This window comes from Aptenodytes forsteri, unplaced genomic scaffold, assembly GCF_000699145.1.
Source record: "Aptenodytes forsteri isolate BGI_AS27 unplaced genomic scaffold, ASM69914v1 Scaffold307, whole genome shotgun sequence".
Classification (NCBI taxonomy): domain Eukaryota; kingdom Metazoa; phylum Chordata; class Aves; order Sphenisciformes; family Spheniscidae; genus Aptenodytes; species Aptenodytes forsteri.
In genome coordinates, this window is record NW_008795303.1 from 1,522,149 (window position 1) to 1,538,964 (window position 16,816).

The 16,816-nt window shown below is 34.5% G+C and overlaps 1 protein-coding gene across 1 annotated transcript in view; it reads left to right on the plus strand.

Annotated features, from left to right (window-relative positions):
• PSPC1 (paraspeckle component 1) overlaps positions 1 to 16,816 on the plus strand; it is a 43,030-nt gene that overhangs the window by 9,995 nt on the left and 16,219 nt on the right. Inside the window, exons 5-6 of the mRNA XM_009279370.1 lie at positions 3,791 to 3,875; positions 4,888 to 4,996. Of these exons, the coding sequence (XP_009277645.1) occupies positions 3,791 to 3,875; positions 4,888 to 4,996 (194 nt within the window). The remainder of the gene's footprint in view (positions 1 to 3,790; positions 3,876 to 4,887; positions 4,997 to 16,816) is intronic.

The window sequence follows — 16,816 nt, forward strand, 5'->3', positions numbered from 1 at the left end:
GATAGAGGAGAACACTACTTGTGCTCCTGATCCCTTAACCAGTCGTCCCAAGGCCCTGAAGTCTCTCTTGATTGCCCTCAGACTTCTTGTTGCAACTTCATTGCTGCCTACCTGAAAAATCAATAATGGATAATAATCTGAGGGCCATACCAGGGTAGGAAGCTTTCTCTTCACATCTTTAACCTGGGCCTCAGGGAGGCAGCAGGCTTCCCGAAGAAGTGGGTCTGGTCTGCATATTGGGCCTTTTGTTCCTTTCAGAAGGGAGTCTCCTATGACAATGACCTGTCTTTTTTTCTTTATGGAAGCAGTTTTGACGCAGGGTGTAGGCTGACTTAACTTTGGTGACACCCAACAATGCCTATAATACACAGTACAGCCCCCCCTTTTCAATTAGACACGTATTTTTAATTTTGTGTATATATTTGACTTTGATATTGATAAAGATGGTTCCATGCTGAAAATACAGGGTGGATAAGTTTACCATTAGCTAATTGTTAATATTTGACAGTGCTAATGGTCTGGTTTTGAACTCTCATAGTTTTTTTTAGAATTTATCCACCTGTTGCCTATACTTGACGGGAAGGTTAGGGATTACTTTTTCCTAAATTGTCATGCCTTAATTATGTTTTAAACTGAGATAAGACGACAGTGGCCATGGGAGAACAGCTTAGGTATGTTTTGTGGATATTAGGGTTTCTTTTAAGGACACTGTGAAGGAAAAAATACTCCGTTTTTGAATATCTATTAAGCTCCACTTTTATATGCAAAAGGAAAAGAATTACTCTTTCTGTTAAAGAGCCACTAGAATATGAATGCTTGTGGTGCTAATATTCCAGTGAGGAAACCTGCTTTTTGTTAGTGTAGGAAGAGGGTTTCTTCCTTCCCTGTTTGGTTAACAGAGTACTTCTCTTTGGTGAGTACTTCTCTATGCACCTATGGATGTTTAATTTGCCAAACTCTAGGGGTTAGTAAACATTCCTTCTGTTTTAATCTCATCAACTCTCCAGCTTCAGTGTGTATGAAAATAAGGTGGGTTTTTTTTCTCTTGTATTTATTTTCAGACATTAGCTGCTTCTAAATCTTGCTGGTCTGAACAGTGTCTCTGGGTATAAGTTCAGACCATGCCAAGAATATTAATTATATTAATGAGATTGCATCACAGGGTTTTTAAGAAAGATGCAATGAAACTTTCGAGGCATCCAAACCTAGAATTAGTATTTTTGTATTTTTAGTTAACAGATTTAAAGGTGTATTGAAATAGTTATTCTGAAATACGAAATACAGTATATTAATTGTCAGGAGCTAAAAAGAAGATGGGAAGGGTGAGGTTACTAGAGTCCATATACTTCTGCAGGTGAAGGTTTTGTAGAAATTGCTGCTTTATGAGAGCTAGTAGGACTTAATTATGTTGGCTTAAGTACTCAGGTTTTCGTGGTGTGGTATTAATACTGAAGGTAGACATCATTCTTTTGATATGTGTAATTTTTCAGTTTTAACTGTCATGTTTTGACAGATTGAGTCAGGAGTAATTTGTAGAGCAGAATATGTGTTTCCATGTGTAAGTAAATCGGCATGATGTTTCTGATCTACATATTGGTGGTATGCTTCAGACTTTTGTAAATATTCACTCATAATGGTGGTTAAATAGTTTATGAAAATACTGGAAAACGTGACTGAATTTAACCAGAAGCTTCATTCTTTATCAGTTATAGGGAAGCTGGGCATTTGTTCTCCATTTTTAGAACCTGAAAAATCAGTAGCTTAAAACAACTTTAAAATCTTTTTGGACTTGATATTCCTGCTTGTAGGAGTAACTTCTGAGGTGAGAGTACACTTTCGGCTTCTGCTCTCTGCTCTGCAGGTTGAGGATAAAATTAAGACCTTGCCCTTTTTTAAGCACAAGAAAGTGCAGAAGCTAATAATAACGCTTTCTGTCTTTTTTTTCTTTCACAGCTGTTTTAGTGCAGTTTTTTTCTATTCAGAGAAAGGGCCTGTGTCCAACACACATCAGTCCAGAATTACCATCATTGTAGATCTTTTAATATGAATGGCTCTGTGCACAGCCTGAACTTCTAGATCTATGTTTTCATCTGGCTAGTAAGGCTTTGTGCCAATATTCTGCCATTGTGAAATGGTACTGGATCATAAATTGGTATGTTGAACTTCAAAATACTAACAGTTTCGGGAAAGGCAGTAATCAGAACTATGTTGTGAAAAAAAATTTAAGAGGACACTGGGAAAAGTAGGACTCTACGCTTTAAGAATGAAGGGCAGTAAATGATAAATTTGTAGCAATTAGTGGTAGAGAGAAAGTAGGAAATCCTGTGCTAGTGTATTAACACAAGAAAAAGGGAATGCTACACAAATTTGAAAGAACAAAGAACTGACAAGGAAACAACTTTTCCAACAGTGGACAACATTGAGCATAGAATGGGTCAGTTCTTGATCTCAGTAATACCCTGAAAAAACCTAAAGGTTAATTTTAAAAGAAAAAAGTGCACTTGTACTCTGAAATAATCTAAAGGTTATCTAAAAAAAGAAAAAGTGTGCTTGTGGTGCTCCCTGAGTATCAGGATAACAGTGGCCAAGCCTGCTACGGAAAGCACTGTTGGAAATAAGCAGCCCTCAGACTTTGTGATTTGAGGGAATCTTCAATGTAATCATATTCTGCTGAAGTGTGAAATATGTTAATTTTGCAGAAGAGATTGGAAAAGCAAGCCTGCAAAGTGTGCTTGAGAACGGACCTCTAATGTCAATAAGGATGCTGTGAGAGTAAAAATCTGATAATCTTCTCTGTTAGAAAAGAAAACATACATGATATTTTGGTGAAATGTACTGGTTATTGTAGTTGGTTTTGAATATCTAAAAGGTTAAGTTGTAATAATATATGCTGATACAAGTTTGAGGAAAGTAGTTTGCATAGCTAAAAAGATGCTTTCATTAGAATAGTGAAGAAATGCATAGAGAAATGTGTGGAATATTAAAAGGCATGTAATAGTGGAATGTTCCTCATAGTGTCTGTAAATAATGCCATGTGGCCAATATCCTATGAAGATAGAAAAGGCAAACAATGTTTTTCTAACGAAAGGTAGAATTAATATTCATTGAAGAACGCATACATTTCCAGGCAAAAATCAGTAATATGACTGGTCAGAAAATAGTACTGCAAAAGTAATTACTGTTAGTTGGGCCCTGCTTTTTAAGAGCATTTTATGTGCTTTTTAAGAGGATACAGCTGTTCCTTTCTGGTAGTGTTAAAGATTAGTCATTTGTAAGTTGCTATAAGCAGTCTCTGTGGAGGCTCAGATTACATGCACCTGAAGTTCATACCACTTTTTTCTGATGTGTGCCATGCAGTGGTCTGCAATAGGTAGTGGAGAGCATAGGCCCATATATATGGCACTAGTTTTCTTGCTAGTCTGAAGTTAGCAGTACACAGCATTGTGAGAAAATTGATGCCTTGCCCTAGATGTAAAACCAGGATGTGATTTAAGTGATTGAGAGTTTTTTTTCTCCTTTTCATTGTTTGAGGACTTCAGATTTCTGTTTCCATAACTCGCTTTGGAGGCTTTGCCAGTCCCGTACCTTTTTGTGTTTCTGTGAGCCATGGATCCAGTGTGTTTTTTCATATAGTGGACTTAGCTTTATGGGAAGAAACTAGTTAAATGCATTGAGAAAATTCTTTAAAACTTGAATATTAGAACTGTAATCTGACAGTAATAGCAATTTTTTGTGTTGTCACATTGCTGATTGGCAGCTTTTATCTTTATTGCATTTTTAATCCTGTTAGATCTCATGCGACGTCAAGAAGAATTGAGGCGTTTGGAAGAACTTCGAAATCAAGAACTTCAAAAACGCAAGCAGATACAATTGAGGTATTTTGTCTTCTACTGCGCAAAGGTGTGGCATGCAGCTGCTGTAGGCCTGCATGAATTTATATACTCTAGCTTGTAGAGCTTGCTTTTGATATCAAATAAAAATGTTTCTGCTGCTAAAAAAGTTGCTTTTCAAAAGCATGTGTGAAGTCTCTGTTAATGTTCTTGAACAGAAAAGTGATCACTTATGCTAATACAGAAGAGTGGTTTCAAGTGTTTCTTGAATTTTTTCATTTATTTCAGCTCTACTAGTTCTGTTCTAAATTTCTGAGCTTTCTAAATAGTGTAGAAATGTCTTAACATAATTTTTTTAGTTCCATATGATTTATTTAACCTTGTGACTGAAGCATAGCTGTAATAGATATGAACATGCTTCTAAGATTTATGGGCAGGTGATCTGCATGTGGAATAGTAGCATTGCAAATGTACAGTCTGACATGAGATTTTTGGGGGTGTTTTCACTTGATATTCTGGTATGTTGCAAACAATTTTTCCTTTAAGATCTGATTCATACAAATACTTGCTTTCATGCCTCTGCTAAAATTTAAGAAAACAGACATAGTATCATCATGTTGATTGATTTTATATTTTTTTATGTTAAATATCACAAGAAATGTAGATGAGAAAAAAGAACAAAACACAAACACCTCGCAGAGTTAAAAATGTCTTTTGGCAGTATTGAAATGTTTTAATCCATAGTGACTTGTTAAAAACTGGAGTATTTTAACCTGCTTACCAATATGTAGCCGGAAGAACAGGTATAGAATGTACTGGTATTGTAATTACCTGTATTCCAGTTTAAAAAAAAAACGAACACAAAACTTCAATAATATTCAGACCCATCAGGTGGGAGTAGGTTAGTGCCTTACACTATATAAAAAATTAAATAATGCTTGATCTTTTTTCCTGAGACTGAGTACAAGCCTGAAGCTTGAAATTATCTCCTGAGACTGAGTACAAGCCTGAACAGGTCAAGAGTCTAAGTTGACATAGTTTTTGACAAATATTCTAGACATGAAGAAGAACATCGACGTCGCGAAGAAGAGATGCTACGTCAGAGGGAACAGGAGGAATTACGACGACAGCAGGAGGGAGGATTTAAGCCAAACTTCATGGACAATGTAAGTAAAATTCCATGATGAAAGTCCAAATTGTAAAAGACTTTTTTTTATTTTAATATTTTTATATACTAGCTATTGGGCTGCTGCCTTCTTGTTTACTGTTTTTCCTTCAGTATTCCATTGTTCTCATGAGCGGAGTGGTACGAATTTAGTAGTGTAGTTATTCTCTTGTACGATGGCATCACTGTTATTTTTCCTACAAGCTGGTGATGTTACATTTCAGTTAAGTGAAGGTGTTCAGATAATAATTTGCCTTTTTTATTCAGGAAATGAATTTTTCCAATAAAATAATAGAATTTTTCTAAGTGGGAGGTCATAGGAATAAATGATGTTTCCAAAAGATGATGCACTAGTTTGACTGAAGGTTTAAATTTTAAACCAGTTCAGGCTGTTAAGCTTGTCTGAATTGCTTGTTTTGGTTTGTGCTTAACTTATTAAGAATAATATACTTCAGAAACAAAATGGGCAGTGTTAACTTCATATGGAGCCTAATATCACTTTCCCCTTTGATCCTACGGTAAAACTAGACGAGGAAAACCTTAAAATCTTTACTAAAGGAGACCGAAAGATTATAAAGGTGGAAAAAAAATGGTCCTCTGCTATAATTTCTACATTATTTATATTAGTAATGTAGGTGTGTTCTCCCTCTGAAGATTCATCCTGCAGGACTAGCAAAATGGTGGTATCAGGAGAGTCAGTTTCTAAATTTTCATGATGATCTGTTTTGGTCAAGGGTATGATTTTTTTTTTCAACCAACCAAAGCAGTTAAATGAATGCAACCTGTATTGTGAATGCTTTATTTCATGTGAGAAGGATACATTTTGCTGTTGCAGCTATTCTTAGTGAGGAAGCAATGAATAAGCGATCTGCACAATGCTCTTCCACGTTATAACAACTGTAGTCTGCAGGAGGGAATTTTGCTCCCCTTTACACAGGTACAACTTGATACATAAATAAGAAACCAAACTGCTGGTTTCTCAGCTACTTTCTGATTTTGTGTTTTGTGGAAGAAATACCTATTTTACATTCTATACCATAACATTTTCTGTAGGATTGAGAAGAATATATTCAGTATGTTCTGAGACATCCTAAAAGAAGTTAGAAAATAAAAGGTTTCCTGCTCTCAGCAGGACATCTTTTTTCCCATCCTCTGCCCCTTAGTGTTTTTAGTAAAGATGGGGAGGAAGCAAAATTGTTCCTTTGATGTTGCTATCAGTTAATTTTTCTGATTGGGTTTTGAGAATTTGCAGCAGAAAACAATCGATCATTTATTTCCATATGTGCTCACACTGTAAAAGAAAACTGCTTTCAGCATTTGTTTGGGGTGATGAAGATCAAGAATTCAAAACTCATAATGTCCTTTAGTGTGTTCCCACATATTAAACATACTTTGTGAAATAGCACATAACAATTGTCTGATGTAATTTAGAAAGAGCACTTATTGATTGTGACTTCTGTAGTGCCAAATACAAAATTTCATTTCACCTTAATATCTTCATGTAGCATCTTTTGGGGTGGCGCAACTTTCTGACCCTATAAGCTACCTGTCAAAATCCTCCTGTGGCTGATCTGAGAGACCCATGCTACTCGCTGCAGGAGGGGGAAGTTGGGGAGCCAACCCACAGGCTTGAGATGGCAGTAGCTCCCTCAGATTCCATTGCTGTTAGGACATTGTGGTGGCCTGTAATCCTGCAGCTTGGGGTGCTGGGAAAACTAGGTAATGTTGGCCACAGCAACCTCTGCTGATGTTCTTGCAACAATGTTACTTAGCCTCTGTGCTTGAATTGCTTGCCACAGTTTGGCCATCCTCGTGCTTATCTGCATCTTTAAATTCTGAAGTCTGTGTGAATAGAAATTGTTCAAGTTGGTGTGCTGGACATGGCAAAAATGTAGCGTAAGAAGGGAAGAGGAGTGGTTCAAATGGAAAGCACTTCAATCACTATGCATAATTTTTGCGACTTTTATACGATGAAATTTTTTTGGGGGAAAGGTAAAGGTGGAAGAATGCTTTGGAAGAGTGTAGCTTTCCCACTGAGTTGCGTTACTGGAATTGTGTGTTCATCTGGAACTAATTAATACACTGCAAGAATACATAGATGTAGCAGTGCAGTGACAACCCTACCAAAAGTGTTATCAGTTATATTAAGGAATATATAGTACAGGTGGTGGTTTTTTAATATCATGAGAAGTTGAAGTGGCATATACAATAATTTAAAAAAATGTTTTCTCTAGCCTTCAGACTATTCTTTAGTCTTCTGGTCATGTGTTGACTTATGTTTTACTTCTAATGTCCTTTTAAAAGAGGAAGAATTGAAACAAAATTGGAAGTGTTGTATGTACTTTCTTTAGCAACTGTTTTTAATAAGGGCAGCTATGTAACTCTAAGCATGGCCTATCATTTTGTAGGCGTTCATTATAACATGTCTTTAGATAACTGTACTTAAGTTGTATAGTCTGAATGGGAGTTTGAAAAAGCCTTTGCATTTTGCAGCAGAGAAGAATTGTAGACGGTTTCTGGAGATTGCAAAATGATACATTGCATCTTTTTTCAATTTATTAGAATTTCTTATACAACTAAATTTTTTTTAATTTATTCTTACTAATACTTGTTTACTGTGAACAGACTCCATCTGGTAATTACTTCTAGTGTCAGATTACCATTGTACATACACTGAAAAAAGTTATTCTCTGTTTTAAGAGTTTAAAAGTTGCCTCTTGGTGAAAATTGCATTTTATGATACTGGTCGATAGTTTTTTTTACCATATCAGGTCTTGATAAACTCTTTTGGCATAATCCTTATAACTTATTAAAGTCTTCTGCCAACCATGTATTTAGAAGGAAAATAAAATAAGTTTCTAATCCTTGTTTTTGTTTCTTAAAAGCTTTGAAAAGTAAGCTTCCTTCACTTATATCCTATCACTTTTTACTGTTCAGTATAAAAGAAGGACATAAATGGTAAGTGCAATGACAACCAGAATTGGAACCTCTCATATAAGGCTGCAGTATTAGGCTTTCCTGTTTAAAGTTTCTTTCTGTATCTTTTCCCTAACTTGTTAAACTTTGATTTTTCAGTATGACTGCTTTTGAAAAACATCTTGTAATCAAGTTTAATGCAGTTACCAGTTACTCGGTTTAGTTACAGATGATAAAAATATTTTCGGTGTGGGGATTTCTCTTCCTGAAGCATTCTTGTTCATGGTGATGTTATATGTTAAAAATTTAAGTGCATTGATTGTTAATCTAATGGGCAGCCTAGTGATACCTAAACAATTTATTACTCTAGTTCTGTGATCTCTAGTAGATAAGTTATTGATAAACACTTTCATATTGGTTAGGGTTTTTCCCTTGCTTTCTAAAAGTCGGTTAGTTGAAATCTGCTGTTACAGCTCAATATATATGCATACTAATTTCATGATAACTTAATCGGGAAACTTGTTTTCCTGTAATATTTTGCTAATTTTTATTTTGCATACATATTGGTTGCTAAAAGAGGAGCTTGCTGATGGTGAATTGGAAGCAATATTTTATTTTTCAGCAGCACAAATATTTAAAAAAAAAAATAGTACTTCTAAGGGCTAGTAATACATTAATTATTCGAACCGCAATGGTTACTATCCTATTGTGAATGGCTTACATAGATTTACATTGTTAAATCTCCATCAGAGCCTTTTTACCAAATAATTCCAGTTCCAGGAACTACTTTTATTCATGTCACCAACTTAGAACAGTGAAAAGAGAGTGATTTGGATTTAATGTTTTAAAATAGTTTTCATGTGTCTACAAAAGAGGCCAAAATATGTAGGAGTTGTAGTCTTAGTTTTATGGTGCACAGATTTAATTTTGTAGTAACACTGCAAAACAGTGTCAGGTGGGTATTGTACTTAATGAAACAATAGCTGTGATACTGGCTTACAGCTGCTCTTACTGATGGTTTAAAGAGCGAGTTGAGACTTTTGGGTGTCCTTGTCTTCTTCCCTCCAAGGAAAATCCCCCTTTTTCAAGTGTTACTTGCATATGTAAGGACCTGTTTCTTGTGAGTTCATCAGTTTCAACTTCTGAATGCTTACTGTTCTTTTGTGTAAGACTGTATATTAAGTACTTAACTTTTTTTATCTCCTAGTCTTTTCAAGAATTATTTCTAGATGTTTTGCTTTCCTTTTAATTTTTCTTACACAGAAGCTCTGCTGCTCAAGTATGTTGTGTAAGTATTGGCATAAAGTGGCAGCCACTAAAGCAGTGGAGATTGCCTCAACAGCAGAGATTGTAGTGGACTTGGATCAAAAGCTGTAAGACAGATGAGAGCAAGGGAGTAAAAAAGCACATCCCAAAACAACAACAAAGTTCATAGCTTCAGGAATGCCAGAAAGTTGATTGGGAGAAAAAAAAACTATTTAGTCTTGTACTAAGAATTTTATCCTTCTTTGGAGCGGTTTATAAATGTAGCTTCTCATTTCTTTTGTTATTTTGAGCCTACTGAGGTATACCTTATCCCTCACTTCTACATTCACTTGCAAGTTTAGTAGTAGACATTTTTGAAAGAAGACTATCAGTTAGTTTTCCTTGGAGTTCTGTAAGTCATGAATAGTTTTTTGCACTTCTTGGCTCTTAAATGACTAGAACTGAATTTTTTTTTTTCTGTCTTCTGATTCCATTATCCTCAAAAGCCCCAGTTATGTAAGAAGTTTGAATTTTCACTGAATGCAGAATTGTTTCTCACGTTACTCAAAACTAAGCTAAGGCAGAATTTCAATAATAAATAAATAAAAATTTCCAAGGATCTTTTCAAATTTGATCTGTTTTCTACTACTAATAAATTTGGTTATTTTATCTTGACAGCCTAGTGTACTTAATGAAGCTGATGATGGCGAAGTTTTGTGAGGTGGTATGAATATAGTCTCTGTTTCTTAACAAACTGCTATAAAGCTAAGCTGCTTTATAAAAGCTCTTTTGCAGAGTTTGGTTGGGAGAGATGAATTACCTCCTTATTGCAATCCAGCACACATACTTATGGAAGAAGTAGTTCATGTTTGACACCTTAAAAGCCTTTTAAGGTAAAACTAGCTTGGAGAAGGGCAGATCATTAAATGTAGAACTGGAGGGGAAAAAAAAAAACCAAACAACCCCAACCTGACAAAACATTCCTGCTTTCTTGGCAGTGGTTTTACTTCAGTGATCAAGTTTCTTCCTATGCATAAAGCAACATAAGCTAGGCCTTTGAGCAAGCAGTTTATAAATACACAGTTTGTGTTTTTGTGGGTGGTCTTAGTTTTGGTAGTAGCACTAATTTTTTTATTTTTGCAGGATTGCAGTGATATGTATCAGTAGACAGATGCATAAATCTTGCATTTCTTCTGTTCCTCAAATGGTGTTTTAGATACTAAATTTGATGCTTTAGGCAAGAATAATAATTCCTTAGTAGGCCTTAAAATACTCACATTGTATTATTTTCAGAAACTAAATCAGTTATTTTCAGCCTTTAATTACACCGCCAGATATCAAAACTGTTTTAACTGTCATATCTGCTTTTAGTGTGAAAAGACATTGCATAAAAATCAATGCAGGACTTCAGCCATCTTCTTGTAGCATATTGTGTGTTTGTATACATAAACCAAAGCTATTTATTTGTGGAATACGTACTTTTTGGTTGTAAGTATTTATTTCATGACCATTTTAGGATGGTTCATAATTGACTTTCTAGATTATGTTTTTATGTATATCAAGTATGCTACTAAGGTAATTTTTCAGTAATGAAGCAAATAATCATTAAAATGTTACATTTAATTTATGACTTCATATTTCAGTGTGTGTGAACTATGAATATTTAGGGTAATGTGATAAGTTTTCCTTGTGTTAATTGGTGTTATAGACATTTAGGAGACTAAAATCTTTTACTCTGCCATCATCTTCTAATGTTTGCACAAAATGCTTTAGAACATTATACTTACTTCATGTGAACTTACAAACAGAACAAGTGACCATTCATAAGTAATTTTTGTCCCTTAATGTGCTGTCAAAAGTGCATAAATCTGCAGTACAAATTTAGGTGTTGCAGCAGTACTTTGTAAGCATTCCTAAGTTTCTTCTCTTCTACAGTAATTGATAAAGAATTTTTTGTCCGTGTTTTTTAGATTGTCTGTTATTGTTTATGACTTAATTTTCTTTCAGTAAGACTAATGGATCAAGAAACTAAAAGAACACTTTTCTAAAGATACTTCATATGCAATGGCAAAATTACTTCAATCTTTGCCAGTCTTAGCGTTTCATGAGGCCTCAGATTTAGCAGATGCCATTTTTGTTCAATTATTAATGGAAAGACTTCAAATGCATCTGGTGTGCTTGTTTATAGAATACTCCATTTGCGTACTTAGCTTCTCCTATTTCATGGATTCTACAGATAAATATGAAAAAAAAATCTATTAAAGAGCAGATGTAATAAGTCTATGTTCCATATTTTTAATATAACTTCTGAAAATTGTTACTGCTCACATTTTTAGGAAAAAAAATCTACTTACCTAACTTAAGTTCCACAAATACTAAGTTCTTCAATTTTCCATTTTCTGACAAGTAAGAATGAGGCTTTTATAAAAAATTATTTATTTTAGAAAAATCCTTTGTTACTGTTTTTGATTGATAAATGCCCTACATATTTTGAAGAAGCTAAAATTAATGTTTGCCTTAATAATGTTCATTTTTTCTTCCTCAGCTACTGGAGTTAAGTTTGACTTGGAGTTTGTACACGTATTTACCCAGACTAAGAAGAAATTAACTTTCAGTTTCAGTTGTCTACTTGGTATCTATTTTGGACTCATCCACCTGTCTAAATCCTGAGATCTTACTTGGTGGCTTTGAGACTTGCAGCCAAAATAAGTTCCTCTGCTTAGAAAAGTTTGTCTTTATTAAAAGGGTCTGTATTTAAAGAAAGAATAAAACACCCAAGAAGCAAGAAGTGAGTCTGTAGAAATAGTATTTTTGATGTGAGGAAACCTGTTAATGGATCAGTTGCTTAGTGTGAGGAAAACTTATTTATAGATTTGGTTTCTCTCTCAAGAGGCAGTGCCTTCTGAGTAGTTTTTTTCTTAGTGTGAGCAGTAAGCCTCTGACCTTCTGCTTAGCCTCTAACGTTTTGCTTCAGTAGCTCTCACGGAGTGGAAAATTTTAATAGTGGTAATGCAGTAAACTGGGACATAGAAATTAACTTGTCTTAGTGAGGTTGCCTGTCTTTTGATGCCAGGCTAAATGGTATTTTTTAATTAAAATGTTTAGGGTTTTTCTCATGAATATTTCACAAGCTGCCTTTCTGTAGTGTAGGCATCAAGTAGGTTTATCTCAGTACCAGAGCTAATGCTTGTTTTGGCTTATTAAATCTTCCATGAGGAATATGGAATTTAAGTTTGATATTTCTGTCTTCCATCAAGTCTTTCTTTAGGTTCCGTTTTAATTTTCCAGAGATTAGGTGTTACTATTAGATGAATTAGCATTTTTAATAAGTAGTGTTTTTTGGAAAAAAAGATGAGTTTCTGTAGAGCTGTTTTGTAACTGTTCAGATGGGGAATTTAATACCTTGGTTAATAGAAACTAACATTTAAAGAATCAATAAAATATATTTAAGGTTTACCATTTAAAGATGTTTTTCCCGAACATTAGCATAGAATCATAGAATGGTTTGGGTTGGAAGGGACCTTTAAAGGTCACCTAGTCCAGCCCCTCCCCTGCCGTGGGCAGGGACATCTTCAACTAGATCAGGTTGCTCAGAGCCCCGTCCAACCTGACCTTGAATGTTTCCAGGGACGGGGCATCTACCGCCTCTCTGGGCAACCTGTGCCAGTGTTTCACCACCCTCATAGTAAATTTTTTTTCCTTATCTAGTCTGAATCTACCCTCTTTTAGTTTAAAACCATTCCCCCTTGTCCTGTCGCAACGGGCCCTACTAAAAAGTCTGTCCCCATTATGATTTCCTACAGTGGCTAATGGCTCATTAATGTAAGCTTAGCATTGTGTAGGATGAAAGAGTAGTTGTGTTTAGTTTTGTTGTGTACATGACATGAAGCATACTGCTTTTACTAGTGTTGCTGAATGCAGTTTTGTTGATATACTTGTGGCAGGTTAGCTGGTGTCTCTTCTAAATGTATGAATACAAAAGATCTGAAAAAGACAATGTCAAAATTAGGTTCGTCAAGCTTTGTTTCTCTTCTGTATATAGTGCAGGTTTTTATAATCCTTTTAAAATTTGATTTACTTATGGAGTCTTTGTGTTCGTTCCCCCTGCCCTTTCTGAATTACTAAACATTTGTTTATCTATAGGAGAACTTGTATGTTCTTTAGGTAAGAACCAACTATTCTTGTTTGTCCCTATTCATTGTGATGTCTGTTGTGTTCCTAACATGATTCTGACCTTTGGGTCTATAGTACATAAATAAAATAGTAGTTTTTCTTGGATATCTTTTGATGAAAGGAGACACTGTAGCTTCAGAGTTACTGTGTGTGGACTTGAGTCAGGGGATTTAACTAGAAAGCAATTTTTCTTAATCCATTTGGATTTGTTCAGATGACCAGTTTCTTAAACTTTTGATTAAAATACTAGAATTGCCTGTTACAATGTATATTGTTTTCCTCAGTCAGTACTCTGTTTATTCAAATCATAAGTGTCTTCATTCAAGTCTACCTCATCTTGCTCCTGTTTCATAGTAAATGGCCTCCAGGTTGTATAAAAGTACTAGCTGGAAAACTATGGAGAGCTGGAAAACTGTGGAGCCTGTTTTCATGCCAGGAAGTTTCATTGATGCTTCTTTATTCATGTTTTATATGTTTAAGTGGTGTATGTGTGGACAAGCCAGAACTTTGTTGGGGAAATCTTAAACATTGGACTATTCTGATTGTAAGCAACTTTCATAACATGTATAAAAGACTGCATATGTTTGTTAGAAGTTTCTCCTACAGGACCTCTTTGTAGTGATGAAAAACTTTGGCTTTCAGCTTCCTTTTGGCAAATACTTGCATATTCTAATAACTTGGTAACTCAGATCAATTATGGGATAGCAACTACAATTGGACTTTTTTTTGTTGTTGTTACAATTTAGTCAGCATATATAATATCTACTTGGTGAGGAAAAATTGTTAATACAGAAGTCTGGCAAAGAGTCATATTTAGTGTACCGTGGCTGTAACTAGTGCTGCTTTTAAAGTGTTTTAAGTTGATTTTGCAATGTTATATTCAACATTCCAATTAAGAAGTAGTTAGATTTTTGCATAAACACTTCATGATAAAGGATATTCTTGGATGGTTAATTTTTCTTCTAAGTAAACTTTGATGACTTTGCCTTCATCTCATCCTTGATCTTGCAGTTGGGGAAAATTGTTTTGAATCAGTCCAGTGTTCACTCTCTCTTAATATTTGCATAGATTTGTTTCCTGTGCAAGGAAAACTTAACATTTGGGAAACCTAAAATGCAACATTGTTTTATAGTATCCAATTTTCAGTTAAATATTTTAGTCTATTTCTGCATGATGGTACAGTTAGCTCAGACTTCGTTACCAGTTAAACAGCCCTTCAACTTTGCACCTACCAGGGTGAATTGTGGAGTGCATCTTAAATCATTTGCAACTTGTTCTGTGAAAGTAAGGTATCCTTCATGCTCCCATGGATGTCTGTTTTGATACTTACCTACTCTCATGCCATTTCTTTAGCTAAAATAAAACCAGAATAATTCTAAGCTGTAGCATAAAATTCTCTAGTATGTCTCTGAAGATGTGAATATATTGTGAATGTAATGTAATTATATTAGATGTATCAATTATGAACTTGGTGATATGGTGGATATTGCTTTCAGAAAGTAGTTCTTCAGGTGAGTAAACAGTTAAGTGCCTTAAATTGATTACAAATGAAAAAAATATTTGCATTATGCTCAGCTGTTGAACTGTATTTAATTTATGTTTTTAATTTCATTACTGTCATTCAAAAAATGAAGCTAATAGAAATTAGGAGAAGTGTGTTTATATATTGGTTCCATGGATCTAAAGTGACTCTTAACTTTGGCAGAACCAAATTAATTGACAGAATGTTGTAATGAGGAAGCTGCTATCAAGAGAGTTAATATCTATCTATCTATCTATCTATCCCTTTTTTTTTTTTAAAGGATTTTCAGGTCTGTTAAAGTGGTTACCTTCTCTAAGCACCTTTGTCTTGTGAAAAATTACTTCTGAATTTTATCTTAAAATATTTGAGAAGCAGAATTTTACCTTCCTTGTGAGTGTTAGTTGTTAGATCAAGGGGAAATTTTGACAGAATGTCTCTTTTTCTGTTTTCTCTCAAGTGGTCTGGTCAACAACGATGGCATTTGGAAAAAAAAAATCTGTCTTTGCAGTTATACCCTCAGAGAGTGCTTCATCTGTATAGCCATAGACAGTGAAGGGACATGGTAGGATTTTCCTTTACCTGAATGGATGATGTAAAGATGATTGAATAGAGGCATGAGATTAAAATCTTTGCGTTTTATTCCTAGCTACTGTTTATATGCAGTTTGTTTGGGCCAGATTTTGCCTTCTGTATACATTAATCTTTTGGCTGGGGAATAACATTTTCCACAGGTTGTGAGAAAATGAGGAACCTTTTTAGTCAGTTTTATTCTGTAGATGTTGTATATACAATATTTTATGGTATTATAACAAATGGAAGTGGGAGAGGTGGGAAAAAACCTCAGGAAATAATGATATATTAATGCAATGTTTTAAATGCAGTATTAAAATTCAGAGAAGCAGCAAGTAACTACAAGACAAAATAATTAAGCAGGAAAGAAATCTCAATATGGAGAAAAGTTCTATAATAAACAGAGTAGGTTCTGTGGTAAATCTTGGCTTATTTTAGACTATTTTCTTTTTGTTAACAAATTAAATTGTCATTTGAATTTTTGGCCTGTAATAGAGCATTCTGATAGAGTTCTGTATAAAATGAAGCTGCAGTAGCTTATGTGATAAAAGGTCTTTAAAAAGCACATAAGCTTTTTAATGAAATTATATTTATTCATCCTTTTATTCAAGTTATTGAGACCTTCGGATATTTTCTGTAAAAGATTGCAATTCTCAAGTTTAGTGTCTAAGGTCACTAGATAAAGACATTCAGAAAAGTCTCTATAGGCATGTAGACAACTTCTGTGGTAGTGATGACCAGTTTTTAATATTGAAGATGAATTAATATCTTTGCATCCAAATCAGTGACTGAATTGTCAGTCGTCTCCATGATAAAGTGCCTATTCATGAATGTCTTTCCGAAAACAAACAAACAAAAAGGTTTATACTACTACCTTTTCTGGCTCAGACAGTAAGTATTCTTTTGTTCCCTTGTTCTGAGATGAAAACCAGTAATGATTATTCACATTTTTTTCACATAATTTTGAATTTCATTTGTCTTTTCTAGTTTGTTTGCCTTATTCCTATAGTTCAGAGCAGTGGTTATTTTCTGCTTCTCATGATATAGGAGTGAGGAAATGTCTCCATTGTATAGCAGTTGCAAGTATTTTGGACTGTTTTCCTCATCTAGTTTACTTTCTACCCCAAACTTAAATTTTGAAAAAAAAAAAAAATTTTTTTGACAGTATTTTAACAGTTTACTGATAGGGACTCTTTACTGCAGACAGGTTTCACTCTAAGGTATTAGCCATTTTCAATTGACTTTTTCTTGAAGGAACTTCAACCAGCTCTTAACTTGCCTTCTTGCATCAGTATTTTTCTACAAGATTTTTTAGTTTTCCCTTTGCTAATTTTGAAGTAGTAGCTGAAACATTTCCAGGCTGGAACAAGCCCAGTGTGCCATATGGAGGTTAAT